We start from the raw sequence: 21,220 nt of genomic DNA, 5'->3' as shown, positions 1-21,220 counted from the left end.
GCTAGTGAAAATAAAACATTTTTAAAATCCATTTGCACTTATTACCTTTAAGTAGGGTGGACATTTAATTATACAACGGGAAATGATCAGTTTCCTTTTCTTCAGAATGACTTTTCTTTTAATTACTGCACAGTCAGTCACATCTGATGCTCTTCAAATAAAGTTCAAGGAAATGATGCTTTGACTCAAGTATTCAACTTTTAGATGTGAACCTTGTGAAAAGGGAGCTCAGGTGTTCTGGCAGGGTCATGAGCCAGATACGGCAGAGAACCACACTGCTCTATGCTGTGAGTTGACATTTAGAGGTAATAACTGCATTACTTTCAAGGCTGTTATAACAACTTGAGATGCTACAATGGTGCTAATGGCTTGTTTATTCAGAGCAAACTGAAGCTGTTACAATGCTGCCCCAGCTTGTAATTTGACACAGTACTCTGGCATTTCGTAACAGATGCGCAATGCGTAAACTGCTGTTTATGCTATGTTATGCTGTTACTACCTGACTGCCTAAGGGAACAATCTGTTCTCCAATGACCTCCATGTGTACTTTTATAGAAATGGTGAGTTTTAATGGTGTTAAAGAATCTTGTATTTTAGCCTCTGTAACTCTTTCAATGCATCGTGTGAACTGCTCAATCCCTACAGTTCCTGTTTATGAACTTCCTGTGGCTGGCATGTAGACTATTGGTTTTTTTAACATAGATTTCTCTCATGCCTTGATAGATTTCTATCATAAATGCGTCAATAATCCTTTGAAAAATGTATGATTTCAGTTTGCTGCCACATCTGCCATCTCTGAACCTCAAGAAGAGTTTTGCAATGATTGAAATTTAAGTTGTTTTTTTTTTTATCTCTCTTAAATGCCTTGATGGTTTTGTACCCGATGACATTTTATTATTTCACTGGTGAACATGGTTGTGAGGTTGAACATGCTACCAGGCAACTGCCTGCGTATGGTTGTTTTTTAGGTGGAATTTACTGCGTGATTTTCAATCAAAATGAATCAAAAATAAAAAGCACATAAGCAGCTCATTTATTGTCAGACAGGTTTTAATATAACACATCAGATTCTGCCACTGCTGTCTAAATAAGTGATATTTATAAATGCTGTATTTCATATGAATATGAAAGTTGTTTATCACTGAAGTCATGGGGTATGAAAAAACATTGCACTACTAGTCAAGGTTAATTTCACCTTTTATTTTATTATTTTCACGAATTCTATTGTCATCACTCACTGTCAGGATATTTACACTATAGAGACAAAACAGGCCTTTACACGTGTCAGATATGGTTATGAGTTGTTGTCCTTCAGACTGGGTATCTGTACAGTGCGCAGCAAGGTTAAAGCTGCTGTACTCTCCCACCTGGACCCGAGACTGTTATTTATGTTTTTTGAAAGTCACATTTTAAGTAAGATAACCTGTATGAAATGCAGAGAAGGAAAGAGAATTCTCTCGCCCCTCTGTCTCAGGGATGAAGGATACTTCAAAAGGCAGCTGGTCTGTCTGCGGTTCAGAAGGGAAGAGAGAGGATGACACAAGCTCAGCTTGTCTTTGAATTGCAGGTGCACCTTTCTCTTTATTCTGGGCCTGAATGAGAAATGGTGGAAAAGGCAAATGATCAAAGCTACTTTTTCAGTGTATGCTGCAACACAGCAGAGGCTAAATGGAGAAACACATTTTCATTTGAAGATGGTCAATAGCTGGGCAGTTTGTGTGTATGTGTGTGTGAGGGCACAAGTGAATAGGAGTTGGAGTTGATGCTCGTGAAAGCATTGATACAACTCAATTTCAAATAGCAGGCTTTTGTACAAACCAAAAATTCCTTCTCTCTCTCTCTTCCTCTCTTCCTTTCTCATTGCTCTCTGTTGCCAAATAAGATTAATAAACATGGCAGACACTCACTAAAATCATAATGCCTTCTGTTGAAACCTCACTGGCCATATTCTGTCCATGAAAGGCTGCGGGTTCAAGGGTTGCACGGCTACCGCAGAGACAGGAGTGAGAGGATTTGTGTGGAAAGCAGGAGCTGGAGGGAGAAGAGGGATAGGGTGATGGGAAAGCAAGATGGAGGGAAACAGGGAGGAGATGGAGAAAGGAGAGAGGTGAAGGTAATGATGTAGGGTGGGCTGGAGAGGGGGCAGCGAGTGAGGGAGCTGAGCATGGTGTGGGTGAATGGCAGGAGAAGGGGATGTGGTGGAAGAGGGTGAGGAGGAGGGAGGCATGGAGAGGGATGACTGCTGTAAAAGGATATGATGGAGACCAGACAGAGGGGGAGACAGTGGAAGAGGGGGGAGGTTAGGGACACCTAAAGCCATAGGTGGAGTATAGTTCTCTTGTGGGCTCATCTGTGTGAGGGACAGACCTTGATGAAGGGTGTGCCCTACTTGTGTTTGCATTGGATCTGTGTGATGACACTGGGTTTGAGGGTGTGGAGGGTGTGGAGGGTTGTGTAAGGGTGCAGGTGTGTATTGCTCCTCTGAAATTCCACAGTTCTCTATCTGTGTGGTGTGTGTGAAGTTTGTTTCTGTGTGTTTATCTGCACTCTCTTGAGTCTGTTCCAGTACTTTCTGCATGTGTTCTCTCGCTTGCTCTTGCAGGAGGCGATATTTGTCCATCTCCTCTGCAGTAAAGCTGATTGGCGGTGCTGTCTCTCCACCTGTCTGTTTGTCATCAGTCCTAATCTCCACTGGACAGAGATTTGGCATGCTACTGAGGTTTGACTCAGCCATGTCCAAAGGACATTTGGGACTGCTGATGACTGTTCTGGTATCAGCTCCATTCAACTTAGCCTCCCCCTCCTCCTCCTCTTCTTTCTCCTGACTCTTCTCCAACAGTCCCTTTTTCCTCCTCGCCTTCCTCTGGATTGCAGGAAGTTTCCCTATGAGAGGGAGAAGTGATGTCCTGGCTGGTTTCTGTGGCACGGAATCACGGTGGCAGAGTCCAGGAAGGGTTGTGCCTGAGCTGCTTGTGGTGACAGATGCAGGAGGCCCAAGGCCAAGGTCAAGCTGTGAACTGAGCTTCTTTATCTTTGAAAAACTACTGTCAGCATGGTGGGGGTTGAGGCCTGGGACTACTGGGGCTGTTGATATATGGGGTGAAGAATGGGGAAAGGAGTCACAGGTAAGGCCAGATGAAACAGATGCAAGGTTGCTCTGCTTCTTTGCTTCATGTGTGGCCTCGGGCGGAAGTCCTGGAGCACCTGAGAGTGTTCTGCAGGAGTTCACTGTCATCCCATCCAATGTAATTCCTGAGCAGGTACTGCTTCTGCTCCACTCCCAGCTTAACTCAGACATGCTGGTGCTGCTACACGGGCTGCAGGAGCGTGGACTCTGGCATCTGCTGGTCTGTGTGTTGTACAGACTCTGCAGGCTGTATGTCTGCCTGCTTGACCACCACTCAGGACTGGATAAGTGTCTCGAGCTTGAGTGTCTGGTGCCTGAACTCCTTCTCACACTGCTCAAACTGTCTCTACAGTCGGCCCCTGTTCTAGAGCCTGATGTTGATCTGTGTGTCCCCCTGTCCTCCCAGCTATCGCTGCTACCCCACGTCCATCTGTCCAAGCTGTACCTGTCCCAATCTGTGTCTTCCTTGCCTAATTTCCGGCTTCTCCCGCTCCTGCTGCAAGGACTGGGGCTCATCCGACTCAACCAGTCCCACTCTACAGCTCTGTTTCTCGATTTCCATTCAGCCCTCTGCCTGCCCTCCTCGATACCTCCAGGACAGCTCCCTCCCATCCACTCCCACTGTTCTGTATCAGAAATTAAACCTCTGTCTCTGCAACATGTTTGCCCTCCCATTTTCCTTCCACTATCTGTCTCCTCCCAGATGTCATAATGTCTCAAACTCTTCCTCTTACTGTGAATGAATTTCCTTTCCCTGTGGAGGAGTTTTCTCTTTCTCGCCGGGCTGCTACCACAGCTGTTGTCAGGGTAACTGGAGTCAATGAAACTCCTGGGGTTGCTATGGTGACCCCTTTCCCAAAACAGCTTTGAGTTACATCCTGGTGAGAAAGAATGTAAGGAACAGTGAGATCGCCAGGGAAAAGTCACAACATCGGCGTCTCGCTTTCCCTCCCCCTCAGCGTCTCTGTCTGCTGTGTGTCTGGCAAGCTGGGAGTAGACACTGCAGTGGTCTGCCTCCTCTTTGCCTACTCGTGATGGGGATTCAGAGTTGTGGCTCCTGTAAGGCCTCCTCTTCCTGACAGAGACAGATACTGGCTCAGTCTCACATCTCCCCAAGAGACAGCTGCTCCCTGCACTCTGCAGCCTCCTCTTCATCTCCCCGGTCTCCCTTTTCGTTCTCCAGCTCCCTCCAGCCTCTCCTCCTCTATCTTGTCCAGAGGAGACTGTCGAGACAACACTCCTCATTTTATATCTGGCAGATTGGCGCCTGGTTGAAGCTCTCTCCTTTTCACCTCTCTTCCTCTTCCCCAGCTTGTGTTTCTTTGTGCTGGGCTTACTCTTTTTGTGTGACATTTTTGAGACACCCACGTAGGGCTGCAAAGCACTGGTGCTATTGCACATTGTCTCACTCCCACAGTCACACCTGGACGGGCTGATGCATATCCTCTGTTTGCCAGGCTGGGTGACAGACTCTAATTTACAGCTCAAGGCTGTGATGGCTCTCTCGCTGATCCTGCTTGCACCCAATAATCTGCCTCGTGGAGGATTCTGGGAGTTTGTGTCAGAGCTGTCACTGTGGTTGGGGTCAAATGGATAGCAGGCTGTACTCACACGTTTCTCCATACTTAGCATGCATCGTCTTCTCTCTGCTTTTTTTTCTGGCGATGACAGATTTTTATCCTTTAGAAACAGGTGTACTTCTGTCTCCACATTGATATGTGGCTCTGCCTTACCATTCTCCTCAGCTTTTTTCTGTCTGTGTGCTCTCAATTGATGTCTTGTATGTCTTTGTAAACAGTAATGGGTGTCTGGTGGGAGAATGGCTTGCACATGTGAGTTTGATTCATCTGAAAGGGCACATAACTGATTTTTTTTCACTTCTCGCTGCTCCTCCTTGCTTTGTTGGGGTTCTTGAGAGATAGAGCACAGTGGGTTGCAGCTATAAGAGATGTGTGGTAGAGCCTTAGTGAACTTGAGCAAACTAACAGGCCATCTCAGACGAGTAGAACCATCTTTACCAAGCACACACATATGCGCACTCTGCTCATAGCTGCTTCCTGTTTCCTGCTTTCTCTCTGTCTCACTATCTGTGTGTTCTGAGTCTGTGTGTGCTCCTGCTAGTAGTGACCTGCCCCATACTGTCCCTTTCTTGCCTGATGGAGGGAATAGTAAATCATTGCTCTGATTATCAGGTACTGCCTCTGTGGGTGAGTGGTCTTTCTCTATGTCTATATTTTCGATCTCTTCCTCTTCTTTCGCAGCCTCTGTGGGGGTTGAACCCATATTGCTGTCAGAACCAGACATCAGCTCTTTACTCTCACCATGTTTCCTCTCTGCTGCCTCAATTTCTCTATCTATGTCCTCCATTATTCCCCTTATTCTTTCTTTCATTTGTTCCCTTTTCTCTCGTTCTTCCTCCTCCTGGTCTGAGAAGACAGAAGCGGAAGGTTCCAGTCTGGGTCCCCTACGTGAGAAGCAGAAGGACACCCCCAGTCTGCCTCCCACTCTCCCTCGTCCTGGGAGAGGCAGCTGGGAATACAAGCCTAGACGAGACTGGAGATTTACTGCAGGAGTTTCTTTTCTATTGGAAACTGGATATGTGATTAGTGGGGATGCAGCCAGTGGTCCTTGGGAAGGAGATTGCCACACATCATTTTGCTGGTGGCTGAGAGAAGCTGTACTGGATTGTGGAGCAGGAAGCCCCTGTGTGTGTTTGCAAGGTTCAGGTTTGTCCTCAGGGCTGCGGTCTCTTTGGTCCACGTCTCTGTCCTGTTGCTGGCTCACAACTCTGACTGTACTCCTCAGCCCATAAGTCCTCCCTTGGACTCTGCAACAAGAAGAATGTGGTAGAAGTACACATTTTATTTCAAAGAAAGAAAGAAAGATGCTGCTGCTGCTAATATTTATTGCAGTGCTGTCTATCATGATTATGTGAAAAGACATTTAATTGCACAGGGGAAGATGCAATCAACTTGATTCTTGCTTGATGCATTGTTTTTACATTACTTGTTTTGATTGCAAACCCATTGGCAGATTCCTTTTGGCTTGTTTCACTCCTACGTAAGTGAAATAACTTTTCTTCTTCTCCTTCCATTTCCTACAAATCATTTACTCCCAAAGTGTCAGCAAGAATGTGTCTTCATGTTATATTCACTTCACCTGTGGCTTATCTAGGTCAACTGAGTGCTCCCACATCTGTGGATGCATCCATCAAATCTAGGAAACGCTGACTGGATGTGACGCTACTCTAACCCCTCTGGACTCGTGCCCCTGGTCTTGTTACATACACACACACTGACATGGACACACGCAATTACACACTCCTCCACCCACTTACCGCTGGGTTTCCTGTTGAAGCTGTGCTAGCTGGTGCAAGCGTCTGAGAGCCTTCTCCTGTTTGCGTTGGTCCTTCCATGACTTTGAGGCCACGTTGCGAGCAAATTCTCTTTGCTTGAGTTCCTTCAGCCTCTGCAGCAAACAAAAATGATGTAGGAACAAACTGAGTATGTGAAGGGCAGGGGTGAAAGAAGGACCAACAGGAGAGTGACAGATTCGTTTTAGGAGGCTCTCTGCAGGCTGCTGTCTTTCAAGCATGCAGCGTTTGCAGATGTTCTCCTCCAATACTCACGGCCAATTAACTCCATTCAACCTGGAAGAAAGCGTCTTTTATACCAAACAACCTGATTGAGAGCAAACACAACCCGACTTGTGAATAGTCAATTACAGGCACAGTAGAGATGAATGACACAAGTGATTTAATGCTGATGATGCTCTTTCTGAGCCTGGTGGACTGACATTTTACTCTATCATTACTCCTTGCGCGGTCCTCAATCTTCATGGCATGCCATTGAACTTAAAATGATTGTCCCTTTGTCAGTTATCACAGCTCAGTTTGAGCTCAAAATTTTGATCCAATTATATCTGCTTTTGGGTTGAAATGCACCTTGCTGTTGCTGGGAATACAGAGTACACAATAGAGCTACTGATCATGAGGAAAATGACTGTAAATGGTGCACCATTGTATATGCTGCACGTGTGCACCACACCATTCCAGTCACCCAAGTACACCCATACAAGAAACACATCACAGCAAAGGGACTAAAGGATACTGATGCCATTTCAAGCAAACTGGTGGGTCTTCAAATGTGTTATTGGAGAGAAAAACCTCACAATTAGCTCTCTTTGTTTGTGTATGCATGTATGATGTGTATTTATGTAAAACTATTTGTCTATAGCTATAGGTGTGCCTATTCTCGCAGGGAAACAATGATTCATGCCTCTCTCTCCCATTTCCTTTTCTGACACACTTTAATCTGTCCTTTATCCATGCTTGGCAGGTGTGTGCATGTGCATGTAAGTGTGTTTATTTTTGTCCATGTATATGTGTGTGTGTGTGTGTGTGTGTGTGTGTGTGTGTGTGTGTGTGTGTGTGTGTGTGTGTGTGTGTGTGTGTGTGTGTGTGTCTAAAGGCTAAGGAGGGACTTGGGAGTTTGGGAATAGCTGCAGTATTGTGCAAAATCTTTCGATCTCTCTTTTCTCTCTCACTCTCTCTTTTTCCGCCTCTCTCTCTCTCTCTCTCTCTCTCGCTCTCCTTCTCTCTCTTTCATTTCCCTCAGTGCGCAATCCAATTCAAGATTTGTTTATTTGCAAATTCATCCAGCAGTGTTCACTTTTAGATCATGTTGCACTATCACTCACCCATACCGTATGTATCGCTTTCACACACAAGCTTGCACATATCAGATTAGCCCTTCAGACATCAGATTTATTTATACACTCACTCTCTTTCACACTCGGATCTTATATGCAGGAGATGACAGTCATCAGGTTAATCTCTGCTGAGTCTTACACAAGCAGTTGTCTTTCTACATTATCAGTGGATGCTTAACATCCCACTATCAGCTTGCTGGAGACAGCATGTGCCAACAGAGGAGCACTTGTGGGTTTGTATTTCTTGACAATGTCTTATAGCATAGGAGCAAGTGTATTGTGTGTGTGTGTGTGTGTGTGTGTGTGTGTGTGTGTGTGTGTGTGTGTGTGTGTGTGTGTGTGTGTGTGTTTAGGGAGGTCTGAGGGGCTTTGATGCCAGATTCATTCTATGGGAAATATTAATCATGTCCAAGCAGAGGGGAATACATAATGAACAACTGTGGATGAAGCCAGGAGTGGGGAAAGAAGGATGAAGGAAGAAAAGATCACAGCGGTTGTACTGGAGCTGTCCGTTGCAATGACTGAAAGAGAGAGAAAGAGAGAGCAGTTTATAATGGATGGAATATATGAAGATGAATACCCCCTCCTTAGTCTTGCATTTGCATTGTGCCAGGTTATTGTTCACTCTTAAAAACAAGTCCCACTGCAGGCAAACCTGTAGCTATATTTAGAGTCAGACAAAGTAATGCAGGCAGAATCGTTTCCCACTTTTAAGCTTTTGATACTTTTGTCTTTAAAGATGTCGTCAAGTCCCCAACAGCAGAACGTGACATTAGGCTTGCTCTCCAACACGCCCGTCTAGGTATGTGCTGTGAAGCCTAATCCGTGTGTCAAAGCCTCGATCAATATTCCTTTAGATTTGTTAAGGAGAGCTCAGGGTGAGGCAACTATGGATGAGTCAGAGTTGATTCACATCCACTAGAGCTCTGGAATGAAGGATGCTGTATTCTAAGGTAACGTGTTAGTGTCTGTGCTAATGGGCTGATTGCTCTTGTATTTAAAAGAGAATGTGATGCTGGTTTAATGAGCAATTTCTGTAATCAGTAAATGCTGATGAAGCACTGTATTCAGACATGTTTATCCTCTAAATCAATGATAAGGAAAGGAGACAGAGCAATCGCAATCAGCTTCTGCTCACCAAAGCCAATATTCCTGCAGGGAAACTTCTTCAGCTAGAATTTCATTTGCTGTCTGCTCAGTGGGAAGTGTGTGCATGTAGTCCTGTGTGTATGTGTGCGTGTGTGTGCGTGTGTGTGTGTGTGTTCCCACAAGTGCCAGTGGCTACTGTCAGCTCAGTGCCTCATGCAGCTTGTTTCATGTGCCTGCCGCTGGCTAAAACAAAACATTAACATTGGCCCACAGTTGCTTCAATTCATTTTCAAAGAACAACGACAGTGAAGGAATCGTCTTATTTAATGTTTATTTCATTGTGCAGCGTGGGCGTGCAGGAGTGGGAAGCAGCTTGGCTTGGTTAAGAGATTGCTTGTGTTTGAGGACAAGCGTGTACATGGGTAGGTGCGCGTCTGTGTTTTTTTTATGTGTGTGTATGTATGTGTGTGTGTCTTGGCGTGACAACAGAAAGCTGAAGAAGAATGTGCTATCAGCAGAACCTTCAGCTTGTTAGTCCAGAGTGGAGGTTGTGAATGAAAATGGAAGTGAAAGCAGAACGCAGGAGAAAACCTGCTGCCGGGCCTTTTCCTAATGGTCCATTGGCCTCATCTTGTCTAAACCCGAAAAAATAGAATCATACTTGAGCCATGACTAATAGCTTCATGTTTTATTTGGTGCAGAATATTTACTTTTCTTTGGAGGATGTACAAAATGAGGAATAAAGGGAATTTTATACGAGTATCTTTTGGTACCAGACACATACAAATCAAAAGCTCTAAATTTTGAACAGGGAAAAAAGGAATTTTAGAGCATCATTACATTTGAGACTGAGATTATTTAGTAATTCTTTAATATTGTATAATTTTTTTTTTGCCAATTTCTATTTGTATCTCTGTTGCACTGTTTTCTGTATGTTTGTATTTATTTTCCTTAATTAGGGCCTGAGCCCGGAGGTCCTCCGGGGCGAAGACCCCCTTATGTTTATTCTCTTAATTTCAAGTAGTCTGTCACTTTATATTTGATACATCAGTAATTATAATGTTGTGTTTAGGATCAGCTCTGTTGTATCACCTTGATGGTTTATGACTCTTCCCTTTATTTAAAGATTCCCTCCTCACAAGTAAGTATACAAAAATACTCTTTACAGTTAAAATAATACGTGTCTGACATTGGGCACAAAACTATCATGATAATTAAAGTCCTTAAAACACCATCCAATCTCCATCCATTTTCTTCCCCTTATCTTGTTAAGGGGGTGGAGCCTATCCCAGCAGCCTTCAGGTGAGAGGCGGGGTTCACCCTGGACAGGTCACCAGTCCATCACAGGGCCAACACATAGAGACAGACAACCATTCACACTCACAGTCACACCTACAGTCAATTTAGAGTATCAATCAGCCTCGTCCTCTCTTGATGTCTTTGGACTGTGGGAGGAAGCTGGAGTACCAGAGAGAACCCACACAGGAACAGGGAGAACATGCAGACTCCACACAGAAAGATCCCATGCTCGAGTCAGGGCTCAAACCCGGAACCTTCTTGCTGTGAGGCGACAGCGCTGACCACTGCACCACCGTGCTGCCCTTCCGATTACTTGAGTAAAAAAATATTTTTCATTTCACATTGATTTAATTGCTGGACACAAGATATCTCTTTCTTATAAATACTCCTTTATAAAGCCCATTCTCACTTTTTCCAACCTGGAGGCTTCAAGGTTCCTCATTACACCTGTATACACATGTGTAGTCTGGATTATGGACCAAGATTGGTTTCAGCAAGAGTTGTAAGGGCACATATCACACTTGTTGGACTATTTATTAAAATCTGATTTTCAATCAGTGCAAAAAAGTTTCCACCCTCACCAACACATGCGAAAACATCATTACATTCTTCATGGAAAGTAGGTGAATGTTTACTGGCCTAAAAGACACAGAGCCATAAATATCTATGACAATGTACTCTACAAGACTTACTGACTCAGAGAAATACACATCATTTGTTCAGGCATACAGGGGCAGGGATTCACAGAGTAACTCACAATACTCCCGCAATACTCTATAATGATAGTATTACAATACAGTGATTTTGCTAAAAGCAAATATTGTCAATCTGTGTAACTGAGGGGGAAAAAAACCCATAAAAGTAACAGTTTCAAAGAATTTGTCAACTCAGATTAAACAATGTACAACAAATTGGAGCTTAATGGCTCTAATATCTAGCAGTGTAATTTGCTGCTATCCCACGCTTCACACATGGGTCTTCAAACCTTAAAGATTTTCATATATGGTGTATCGTGTTCCATCTCATGTGAATGAGCATTCATTGGTTTTTAATAAGATCAGATTCAGCTTTATTTTTGAAATGAGTCTAAATATGGATTGTCAACACATCATACGCATGAGGAAATAATTAACAATACTAAGAGTTTGTAAGTTGATTTATGAGGGCTGTCTTTGACTCTTTTCACCCACTCAATGGTGACGACCTGCTGAGAGACACTGTGTCTGAGTCATGAATATGAGGTAGGCTGAAAGGAGAGGAAAAAGGACTGTATCCTGTTGAAATAGAAATCTTAGCTGCACTGCTACAGTATATGTGTGTGTGTGTGTGTGTGTGTGTCACTGCTTGCAGTTGAGTGTGTGCGCTCTGTATGTGATCTTATAAAAGATGACACGCTGTAGCATGCTTGGTGCTGGGAAACGCCACCTAAAGGGCAGACAGGCGTGGATATCTAAAGTTGCTTTCCATCAGCACATAAAGTACAGAGAGACTCCAAATTCACACAAGGATCATAAAACACCCTTGCAGATGTGTGTATGGAGCAAAATGTCATATGTGTAGCTGCAGCTCCCATGTACCTGTTTGTGCGCGTGGTCGTAGGAGTTGATATGGTTGTCAAACTCCTGATGTCTGAGGTACTGCTTGTCACACAGCTCGCAGTAGAAAAGAGCTTTCAGATCCTCCACTGAGCAGCCCAAAGCCCTCTCTGCACGCTCCTGGAGTGGAAAAAAAACAGAGAGAACAAGTGAGAACGTTGGAGGGATTGGAAGGGAGAAAGGAGAGGCTCAAGATACAGACATGTACAGACAAAGATAAAGGGTTACAGGGGTAGAGATGGGGAGGAAGAAGAGGGAGGGAGTGGAAAGAATGGCAGATTGTTAGCCATTTAGAGCAAATCTGCATCCCAGAGACATCAGCAGTAATAGCCTCTACATGTGCTCTGCATAAAACTGCTAAACGACTTCCCATTAAAGTACACTGCCTTTGCTGCTGCCGCTGCCGGAGGTTGGACAAAGAAGGTGAAACCCTTTGCTCATGGCAACATGAACCTGGGGACACATTTAATACAGCCGCTATAAAAGAAGTCAGCATATGCATAGTGTAATGGTGAAAAGTCTGAGAACGATTCACAAACAGATAGAAAAACACCTTCATGTAGCTGTGGACAAATTGTGAAAACTTTCAAATATCACATGGACACACACACGTGCAAATGGCTCTTGGGCCCCAGGGTACAAACTGCTGGTCACCCAGAGGGTTTTTTTTCTTGGTCCGAAGACATGCAGTGTTGTGTATGACAGATCAGTGTGTGTGTGTGTGTGTGTGTGTGTGTGTGTGTATATATATATATATATATATATATATATATATATATATATATATATATATATATATATATATGTGTGTGTGTGTGTGTGCGTGTGTGCATGTGTGTGTGTGTGTGTGTGTGTACAGAGGTGTGTGTGCATTCATGCCATGCTCTGCTTCAGAATGTAATTTCCCTCAGGCTGGGAGCTGCCAATAAACACTATTGAATTCTGTTCTACACTGACATGATGGGAATTTAATTTGAGGTTGTCACTTCTCTCTCTCTCTTTCTCTCACACATTCTTCCTTTCTCCTGCTTTTTCTCTTACTTGCTACTTTCTGCCTCTCCTGTTTTCATTCTTTTCATTGTCTCCTGTTTCAGCCCCCCCCCCCCCCCCCCCCATTTGCCCTTTCTGTTGGGCTTCTTTTCTGTTTGGCAAGACCCGGGTCAGGCAGTGACAGACTCTATTGGCCCCAATTTGCCTCAGTAATATGCCTGCACGCTGGAACACAGGTGTGAGGAGAGGAAAGCTAGGATGGGACATGCAGGGAGAAGAAAATATAACCTCTGGCTGCCCTCATTTACACACACATACACATAAATACCTCCTCATTATCATAACCACCAAGTCTTATGAGCCCTGGTGTACTTAACATCAGCTTTTACTCATATAAAGAGAATTTTAACTGCACACTCACTCACAGGGGAAAACCACTTGTTCTGCACCTGCAGGTAGATGGCAGTCCAATCCAGTGAGGAGGTTGAAGGGAGGTAGCTAATGTACATTGATCCTGTGCCAGCATGTTTGTGTGTGTGTGTGTGTGTGTGTGTGTGTGTGTGTGTGTGTGTGGCATCTATCGACCTTCCACACGCAGACAACCAGGAAATGATCCCATCACTCAGAGCATGCCTTTCTCTGAGTGCTGCAGGGTGATGAGATCATTAATTTGTTCACCTTTGGCTTCATGGAAGATTATATAGAAGTTGCCTTCAGGTGGGAACTCATTATGTGTGCACATGTAAGTATATTTGCATTTGGCTGAACTTCTAACACTTTCTTTTTTTGCCTTATCCATTCTGTTAGGCTGAGCAATGCAGTGAAAAATATAAAAGTGAGATGTTGGGAAGACGAGAAAAAGGTGTGTATGTGTATGAACTCATATAAGCTCAGACACATCCTGACAGGCAAGTACCCATTTTTTTGATGAATGTTAATAACATCAAACACAGCGGCTTACATTTGCTTTAGATTTATACACCTAATATGATTTCCACAGCAACATGGATATACACCCATATATAAACACATCTACACATTCAGCATTAACACTAATGCATGCGCGCTCTAATACGCCCATCAACCTGATTGCAGAAAAAAAACAAAACACGAGAGATATGCACAGTCCGTCATGTCTGAATGAGTGTCTATAAGGGGATGTAGATGTGAACACGCTCCTTTCCCTCTTATCCTCAATTTATAAAAGAAGCAGCACGTCATTCTTCTTCAGAACTGAAGAAAATAATGCCACAAATAAGAGCTGTTATCAACCAGAACTGGAGTTACAGAAACACACCGACATAATTTAATGTCTTTAGCTACTGTGGAAACGAACAGGTCACGCTTAATGTGTTTAACACACACAGGGTCTGTCAGCTTTGGAGTGTGTGTGTGTGTGTGTGTGTGTGTGTGTGTGTGTGTGTGTGTGTGTGTGTGTATGCGTGTATGCGTGTATGCGTGCGTGCACGCTGGAAAGTAATGATATACAATATATTCATGAAAAACAATTCAGCGGGAAAAGGACCCTTGAGGAAGCTCTGGGAGTTCTGCAGATTGAAAACTCTGGCGTCACCCCATCACTACAATCATACCTGTTGAGTACTGCTGCCAGAGAGAAAGAAAAAAGGACCTAAATGTATACTTATGACATCCAGTTGAGGCAAGTTTAGTACTGCAGTCGAAAGAAAACAAAAGAAGGAACAAATAAGTGCCATGAAATAAAGGCAAATCCTTAAAACATGTGGAATGGTGCACTTCAAATGGGAACTACATTGTTTGACTTATTTCTCTGGTCACTTTCGCATGGGCGGTAATTAAATATTGAACAGTATTTTCATGGATGGCTGGACTGTAGAGAGTGAGGGAGCTGACACACTGATATCACTACAAAGTCAGCCTGACAGCACTTTGCCTGAGTATGAAATAATTTGGGTTTATTTTTCAACCTCTGGCCTATTTTTTTCAATCTTTTTGTATCTAAATGATTATTAAGGATGAAAAAAAAACCCAATTGGAATTGGTTCAATATTTAAATTTTGTCTGTATTAGTTCATTTTCTAAATCATGGTCACAGAATGATGCGCCACACATCACAATGTTGTCATAGATGACCTCTGGAGGAGAGGGACACGCTGAAGCTGCTTCCAGTGCTGATACACATGCTCCTAACACTGCAGCTAGCAAGCTGTTGTGTCAGCTATTGTGCTGATAGCGACTGTTTGTACTGCAGACAAACAGGAGAAGAAATCTCCCACTCTTTGTCCTCCTCTTCCTTTATAAAATTGCAGTATCAAGATTTAGAGATGGACAGCACGGTGGTGCAGTGGTCAGCACTGTCACCTCACAGCAAGAAGGTTCCGGGTTTGAGCCCCGGCTCCGGCACAGGATCTTTCTGTGTGAGTCTGCATGTTCTCGCTGAGCTGACTGTGTGGGTTCTCTCTGGTACTCCAGCTTCCTCCCACAGTCCAAAGACATCAAGAGGGGACGAGGCTGATTGATACTCTAAATTGACTGTAGGTGTGACTGTGAGTGTGAATGGTTGTCTGTCTCTATGTGTTGGTCCTGTGATGGACTGTTGACCCGTCCTGGCTGGAGAACTAGTACACATGGAGAGGTTGTCATGTTAGAGTTACTGTGTTGATCAGTACATGCAAAATGTCAGGATGGAAGCACTGAAACATTCAGTTCTCTGCTTAAAGCACTAATTCAGAAGAAGCAAAACATAAAGGTCTTTCTCAGTGGGGATTCATTCCAGAGTGCTGTTAGACACTTACTGTAACAATATGAGTCATTCAGTGTCAGACAAAATCCAGCCTCTCCTCATTCGACCGATTCCTCTAATTTTTATCATTTAATAGCATCTTGCACCACAAGAAGCCCCACCCCCAATTGTGAAACAAACTTTCATTCCTGGCTTTTCGAGGACCCTCTGACCCTGGGTAGTCAGCCCCAGTTGTTTAGACCCAGAGAGATTTGAAATTCATACAATTATATTAAAAACTGCTGCCTTAAGACAAATGATATGTCATGACAGAAAAGCAGGCAGTTTTACATGATGGGAGATACAAAGGAGCAGATTTGAGAGACGCCGGTTTATTCATACTTGTACATAATCCCCAGACACACATTAGCTATGCTATTGTGTTATCTGCTGAGTTTCTTTCTGCTTCTTTTCTCTCTTTTTAGACGCCTTGTGCTGGGCAAATGGTGACTTGTGAAACATTTCTTTCATAAGAATATGAATTTGCACCTCCTCAAACATACTGACATTTAACTGACCACGCTGTTATCAGCATTGCAATACAAGTTATAATTGCCATCTTTGTTCTCCGTGAAGTTCAAAACATACCCAAACATGCAAACAAAAACATTAAAAAAAAAAACCAAAACCCAATCCAACACTCAGCATGCATAATTAATCTAAGAATAGAGAAAGAGAAAAGCACAGTAACAACACTACTGGTGGTATCAGATCCTCTCTGCTCAAATAACTTCTTCTAAAGCTTCTACTGCAGGGGGAAGAAAAGTAAAGTCAAAAAAATAAAACTTCTCCAATACATCTACTGAAAGGATGCAGGTTATACAAGGTTACATGCCAATTAGAAGCACATCCCTTCATGAGCACTATGCCTAATCTCCTTGTCATTTTCAATGCTGTTTCTTTTAGCTCCTTTTTTGAACACAAACTAGTGGTTTTTCAACATACCAGTTGAAATCTTGCCCAGTTTATTTGTCTCATCGCTGTTGAAAGTCCCCGCGCTTAATTTAAGGTAAAAAGTAGATCAGCCAGAAATTAGTCTTGGCAAGGTTTGGACTCTCTGCAGTCTACAATTTTCCTTTCAGTGACGGACAAAAACGTCTGACTCACCTCTTTGCAATTCACGTTTTGTATACATCCTCTATTCTTTTCTTGTAAATTGATGAAGATCTACATAATGTTTTCTGAATTATTGTTTTCTGAGTTATTGCTCACAAAACAATTGTGGATCCTACAATAAAAAAAATACGATAGCCATTTAACACAAAGGCACAATAACGAGTGATATTTGTTGTGTTCGGTTGTATCCAAATTACTAGTTGGCACATGAAGTTCAAGATGTGAAAAGAAAATTGTGCGTTTGAGTGTACGTCTTTTTTGCCGGATTGGAAATGTTAAAACATCACCTTAGAGGGTTGAAATCATCATGTCTGGAGCATATTTACTGAAACTGAGTCACAACTAAGTGAACAAGTAGGTGTGAACGTGTAATTCACAAAATATTATTTATTAAGAAAAAAAACGTCGTGAAGAAGTGGGGGATGTCTTGGGAGACTCACTCAAATAAAACCGCCCTCATATTGAAAACAAAAGCTGTTCAATCCAACACAGGTTTTAAACTTTTCAACATTTGATGAAATAAACAGTATGCATCCCTCATCAGTTCAAGTATAAATAGGCTTGTTATCTGAAAGAAAATCAAGAGGGTTTGCTGCCCACACCGACCGAGCCCAGGGTGACAGGAGCAAATTATAAATAAATAAGTAGAGAATCTATAGTGGGCACTGGGAGGTTTCTGGAGAACACGAGCAATTTACATTTATACTTTCGTCCATTTTCCCTGAGGGGCTCCCCATAAATCAAACCAAGCATGATAGAAAAATGAAAGTAATTGTTTTGGTTTTTTTTTAATCGAAAAAATCTAGAAAAAAATAAGTTAAACAAACTAGATACGAAATTCAGAAGTTGGATTGAAACAAAAGTGGCAGAAGCATTCTGCACTTTTCAGTTCACCTATTTCTGTTCCTTAATTCTTTTACTTTTTTTTTTTAACATCATTTTCTGCCTGAATGTTTTCTGCTTCAAAGACAATTTCTGCCAGCAAGACAGGCATTTTCTGTAAGAAAGGCATTTTCTGCCAGATTGATGTTTTCATCCAGAAGGACGTTGTCTGCCAGATGAATGTTTTCTGTCAGAAGGGCATGCAAACATCTCCATTGTGCAGCTAATCACGCTTGTTTTGCTGATTTAAGACTTCAGTTGAAAAGAGACTCACAAACTAAAGGGACATGTCACGAACGATCAAATGAATGATCACAGGGAGTGTGAACTTATCATACCTACCGTGTAATAATTATTATGTATCTTGCAACACTGGTGTCCATTTCTAAGAACCTCCACTTAGCCATACTTCATTAGATGCGTCTCTTTTTCCTTTCTCGAGCTGCAATCTCTTTCTCCCCCGTGAAAAAGGCTGCTAAGTATTTATTTGTGTATGCGATTGTTGTGTTATTATCACCCGGTGAAGGGCGTGAGCTCCAGAGGATGTGGAATGTGCTGTTTTCCCATCTCTGAATATGCATGTGTTGCTGCTGCAGTGACATGAGGACAAACGGTGAATTGGAGACATTTATGAATTCAGAGAACTCCTAATTGCCTTGTGCCTCTATGTGCCTGGGGAAAGCTGTTCATATAGAATTCTGTTTATCAACACAGTTAAGTGTTTAATTATCTTCGTCCATAATTATTGCCCTAACTTGGACATTGTAGTGAATAGAAATGCTTCCATTTGAATTAAAAAAAAAAAATTAATCAAATGCCTGCCTTTCTGTTGCACTCTATCTTTTTTCTTTTCTGTCTTTCTCCGAGTGTTCCTGTGATTCTCTCTGTCAGACATACTTGCACAAGTGGAAAGAGTCTGGCGGCGTGAGAGTCTGGCGGCATGAGAGTCTGGCGGCGTGAGAGTCTGGCAGCGGGATTTCTGGACATTCTTCTGTAGCTAATGACAGCTGACCTGAGGGCTAAGTCGCTTGTTACTGTAATGACCTGTAGATCTCAGTGACACACGGATACACATGGATGCACACACACACGCACGCACGCACGCACACGCACGCGCACACACACACACACACACACACACACACACACACACACACACACACACACACAGCTAAGCAGGAAAGCTGTGTGTTAATGAGCTGATATTTGCAGCCCTAATGCATCTCCCTTGACTGCCTTTATTATGCCTCCACGGTCCGTGCCCGCCCATTTAATCTTTTGATGCATGTGTGTGTGGAAGCATCTGCACGTACATCCTAGTCTTCTGTGCCACTTGCTAACCATGTTGGGATGTTTTTTGTGTGTATCCTTTTATTTTCTTCTTCTTATGCACCAGATCATTACAGCCAGGTAGAAATATCTCTCAGACAAGTCCAGGCAGCGGTCAATGGATGTTTCTCACAACCCCCAAAAAAAGAAAAGATGCGTTAGTACAATCTCACATTCAACCTGTGAAATAAACAGTAGACAGGCTGAGATAATGCAGAAGATGAGATTTCCACATGTAAATATATAAAGTTTAAGAAAGTGTCGAGTGTGTCGTATCTCATCTTGCTGTATCTTGAGAGCCAGCCTCAACACAATGAATCACCAGTGTTGTAATGCTCCTGTGTTTTGTTGAGCCTTGCTCTGAAGAAAAAAACAACAAAAAACTCCATCTCGCTCTGACCTTTTAAGTTGAGCAGCATGCAAGAAACAAACTGAATAAATAAATGATGAAGAGATTATATTTGCTAATTTGCCCGGTGCCCTTTGTTGCCTTGTGCTTCTCCACAGATTGGTTCCTTAAACTGAGCTCGTGTGTCCTTTATAAAGGATCTTTTGTTTATGTTTCATTGTAGGATATGTAAATATATAACGTGCGTTTTTAGTGATGCCCTGTACTCCAGAATATTGCATTTAAATTTTAACAATGTCTTTAACAAGGGACAGCTATTCTGGTGATCATTTATTACATTTTAACATGAGCGCGCAAGACAGAGCTTTTTATTCTTTTTTTTCTTTTTTTTGAGTGGAAATAATGATCATTTTTGGTTGAAGTAAAGCTCCAACCCCCACGTCTGACATTTTTCAATATGCAAATAAAAATCTGTATTTTAAAATATTAGACGGACTTGATTTCAGATCCAATCCAAGATATCTGATGACATCACAAATATCCACCTTTATATAGGTTGCGATATCCTGATCAGGACTCAGGAAAACAGCTTTTTTCTGATAGCCTCAGCCTGAATGAGTCTGAGTAAGCAATAATCAGAATATGACGTGGAGTTATTGTTTTTAATTACATAACTGAGATAATGTGTATACAAATAAATTGCATTATTAAAGTCCTGCAGCATTTTGCTAAGAAGTTTAACTGCTTAAAAGAAGTGATTTAGCTTCCAGCAATTGTTTCTAACTGTGCTCTAAGCAGACTTTTGCACAAATAGCAACAGAAAAACTCAAAATATACTGAAATAGCAAGAGACAGAAATGGTTTCAGGTCAAATTCCAGAAGGAAACTCTGATGTAGTGACTTTGCTAATGTGGATATGCGTCTTATGGCAACACTTCTGCATGTAAACAGCAATATGAAAGGAATGCTCTACAAGCAGTACATGTTCTGAGTTGAAATATTGCCTTATTTACAAGAATATTTGAGAAAGACACACGCAGTATTTGGGATTGATATCACATGGCTTTAAAAGAGCTTACACAAGTGCGAATGAAATGAGCTGCAGTACAGATTGTTCTATATGGACGTGCAAAAGAATGCTTGAAATGTTCCACTTGAATCATCGTCCTCAATATTTACATTTAATGCTGAATAAATGTTGAAACAGTTACAAGTTGTTATTCCTCTATTCCTCAGGTCAAATATACAGAAATAATGTATCTACCCTGAATACATCTGCAGCATACCTAAGGGAATATGTATGTATGTATGTATGTGTATGTATATATACATATATATATATGTATATATATATATGTATATATATATATATATATATATATGTGTGTGTGTGTGTGTGTGTGTGAATAAAGATCCTGACTCTATATATAACCTTAAAATAATGCTGCTAGTGTTATCAATGGCAATAACAGGACGACTGTAGCATTGCATTGAAATACATTTAAATGGAACTCATGAGCTCATTTTTGTGGAAACTCACGTGCGCAACTCGTGAACGTGAAGCTTTCAGCAAATTAGTGAATACTAAAAGAAGGTGGGCGCTCACATCGAACTAGTGAACACGGTAAGCACAACCCCATTTGAAGGCAGCAATAAATCTACATTTAGTCACAAGGCCTGACCAAACGATCTCTCAGTCAACAATCGAAATGGAATTCCCTGTCCATCACAAAGCAAGGCCAGAGAGCCTCTCCACTGAGCTGTTCTTTCCTCTCTGCTTTAATCTCTCTGTCTCCCTCTTTCTTTTCCCTATTCAACAGAGCTCCTATGTTTTTGGAGTTATTCAAGCGCTGTATCATTAATTAATCCTATTCTGTGCCAAAATGTACCTCTCAGAGCCAAACCCCCCAACCACCCGACCCTCTACCCCTCCTCTTTTCTCTCCGAGTTTCTCTGTGTGTCTCAGCCTTTGG

At 42.4% G+C, this 21,220-nt stretch overlaps 1 protein-coding gene across 2 annotated transcripts in view; it reads right to left on the bottom strand.

Annotated features, from left to right (window-relative positions):
- Window positions 1-519: 519 nt before the first annotated feature.
- LOC147253418 (uncharacterized) overlaps window positions 520-21,220 on the bottom strand; it is a 35,501-nt gene continuing 14,800 nt past the window's right edge. For both annotated transcript variants that reach the window (XM_086218585.1, XM_086218584.1), the window contains exons 3-5: window positions 11,803-11,940; window positions 6,465-6,595; window positions 520-5,954 (exon numbers count right to left, since the gene is read on the bottom strand). In XM_086218585.1, the coding sequence (XP_086074711.1) occupies window positions 1,913-5,954; window positions 6,465-6,595; window positions 11,803-11,940 (4,311 nt within the window). In that variant the 3' untranslated portion in view covers window positions 520-1,912. The remainder of the gene's footprint in view (window positions 5,955-6,464; window positions 6,596-11,802; window positions 11,941-21,220) is intronic.

The sequence above is a fragment of the Aulostomus chinensis genome, chromosome 11 (assembly GCF_037954235.1).
Source record: "Aulostomus chinensis isolate RoL2024-O1b breed Wild chromosome 11, RoL_Achi_v1.0, whole genome shotgun sequence".
Lineage (NCBI taxonomy): Eukaryota > Metazoa > Chordata > Actinopteri > Syngnathiformes > Aulostomidae > Aulostomus > Aulostomus chinensis.
Note: the sequence above shows the minus strand (reverse complement) of the source record. Positions and strands in the feature narration are given on the sequence as shown.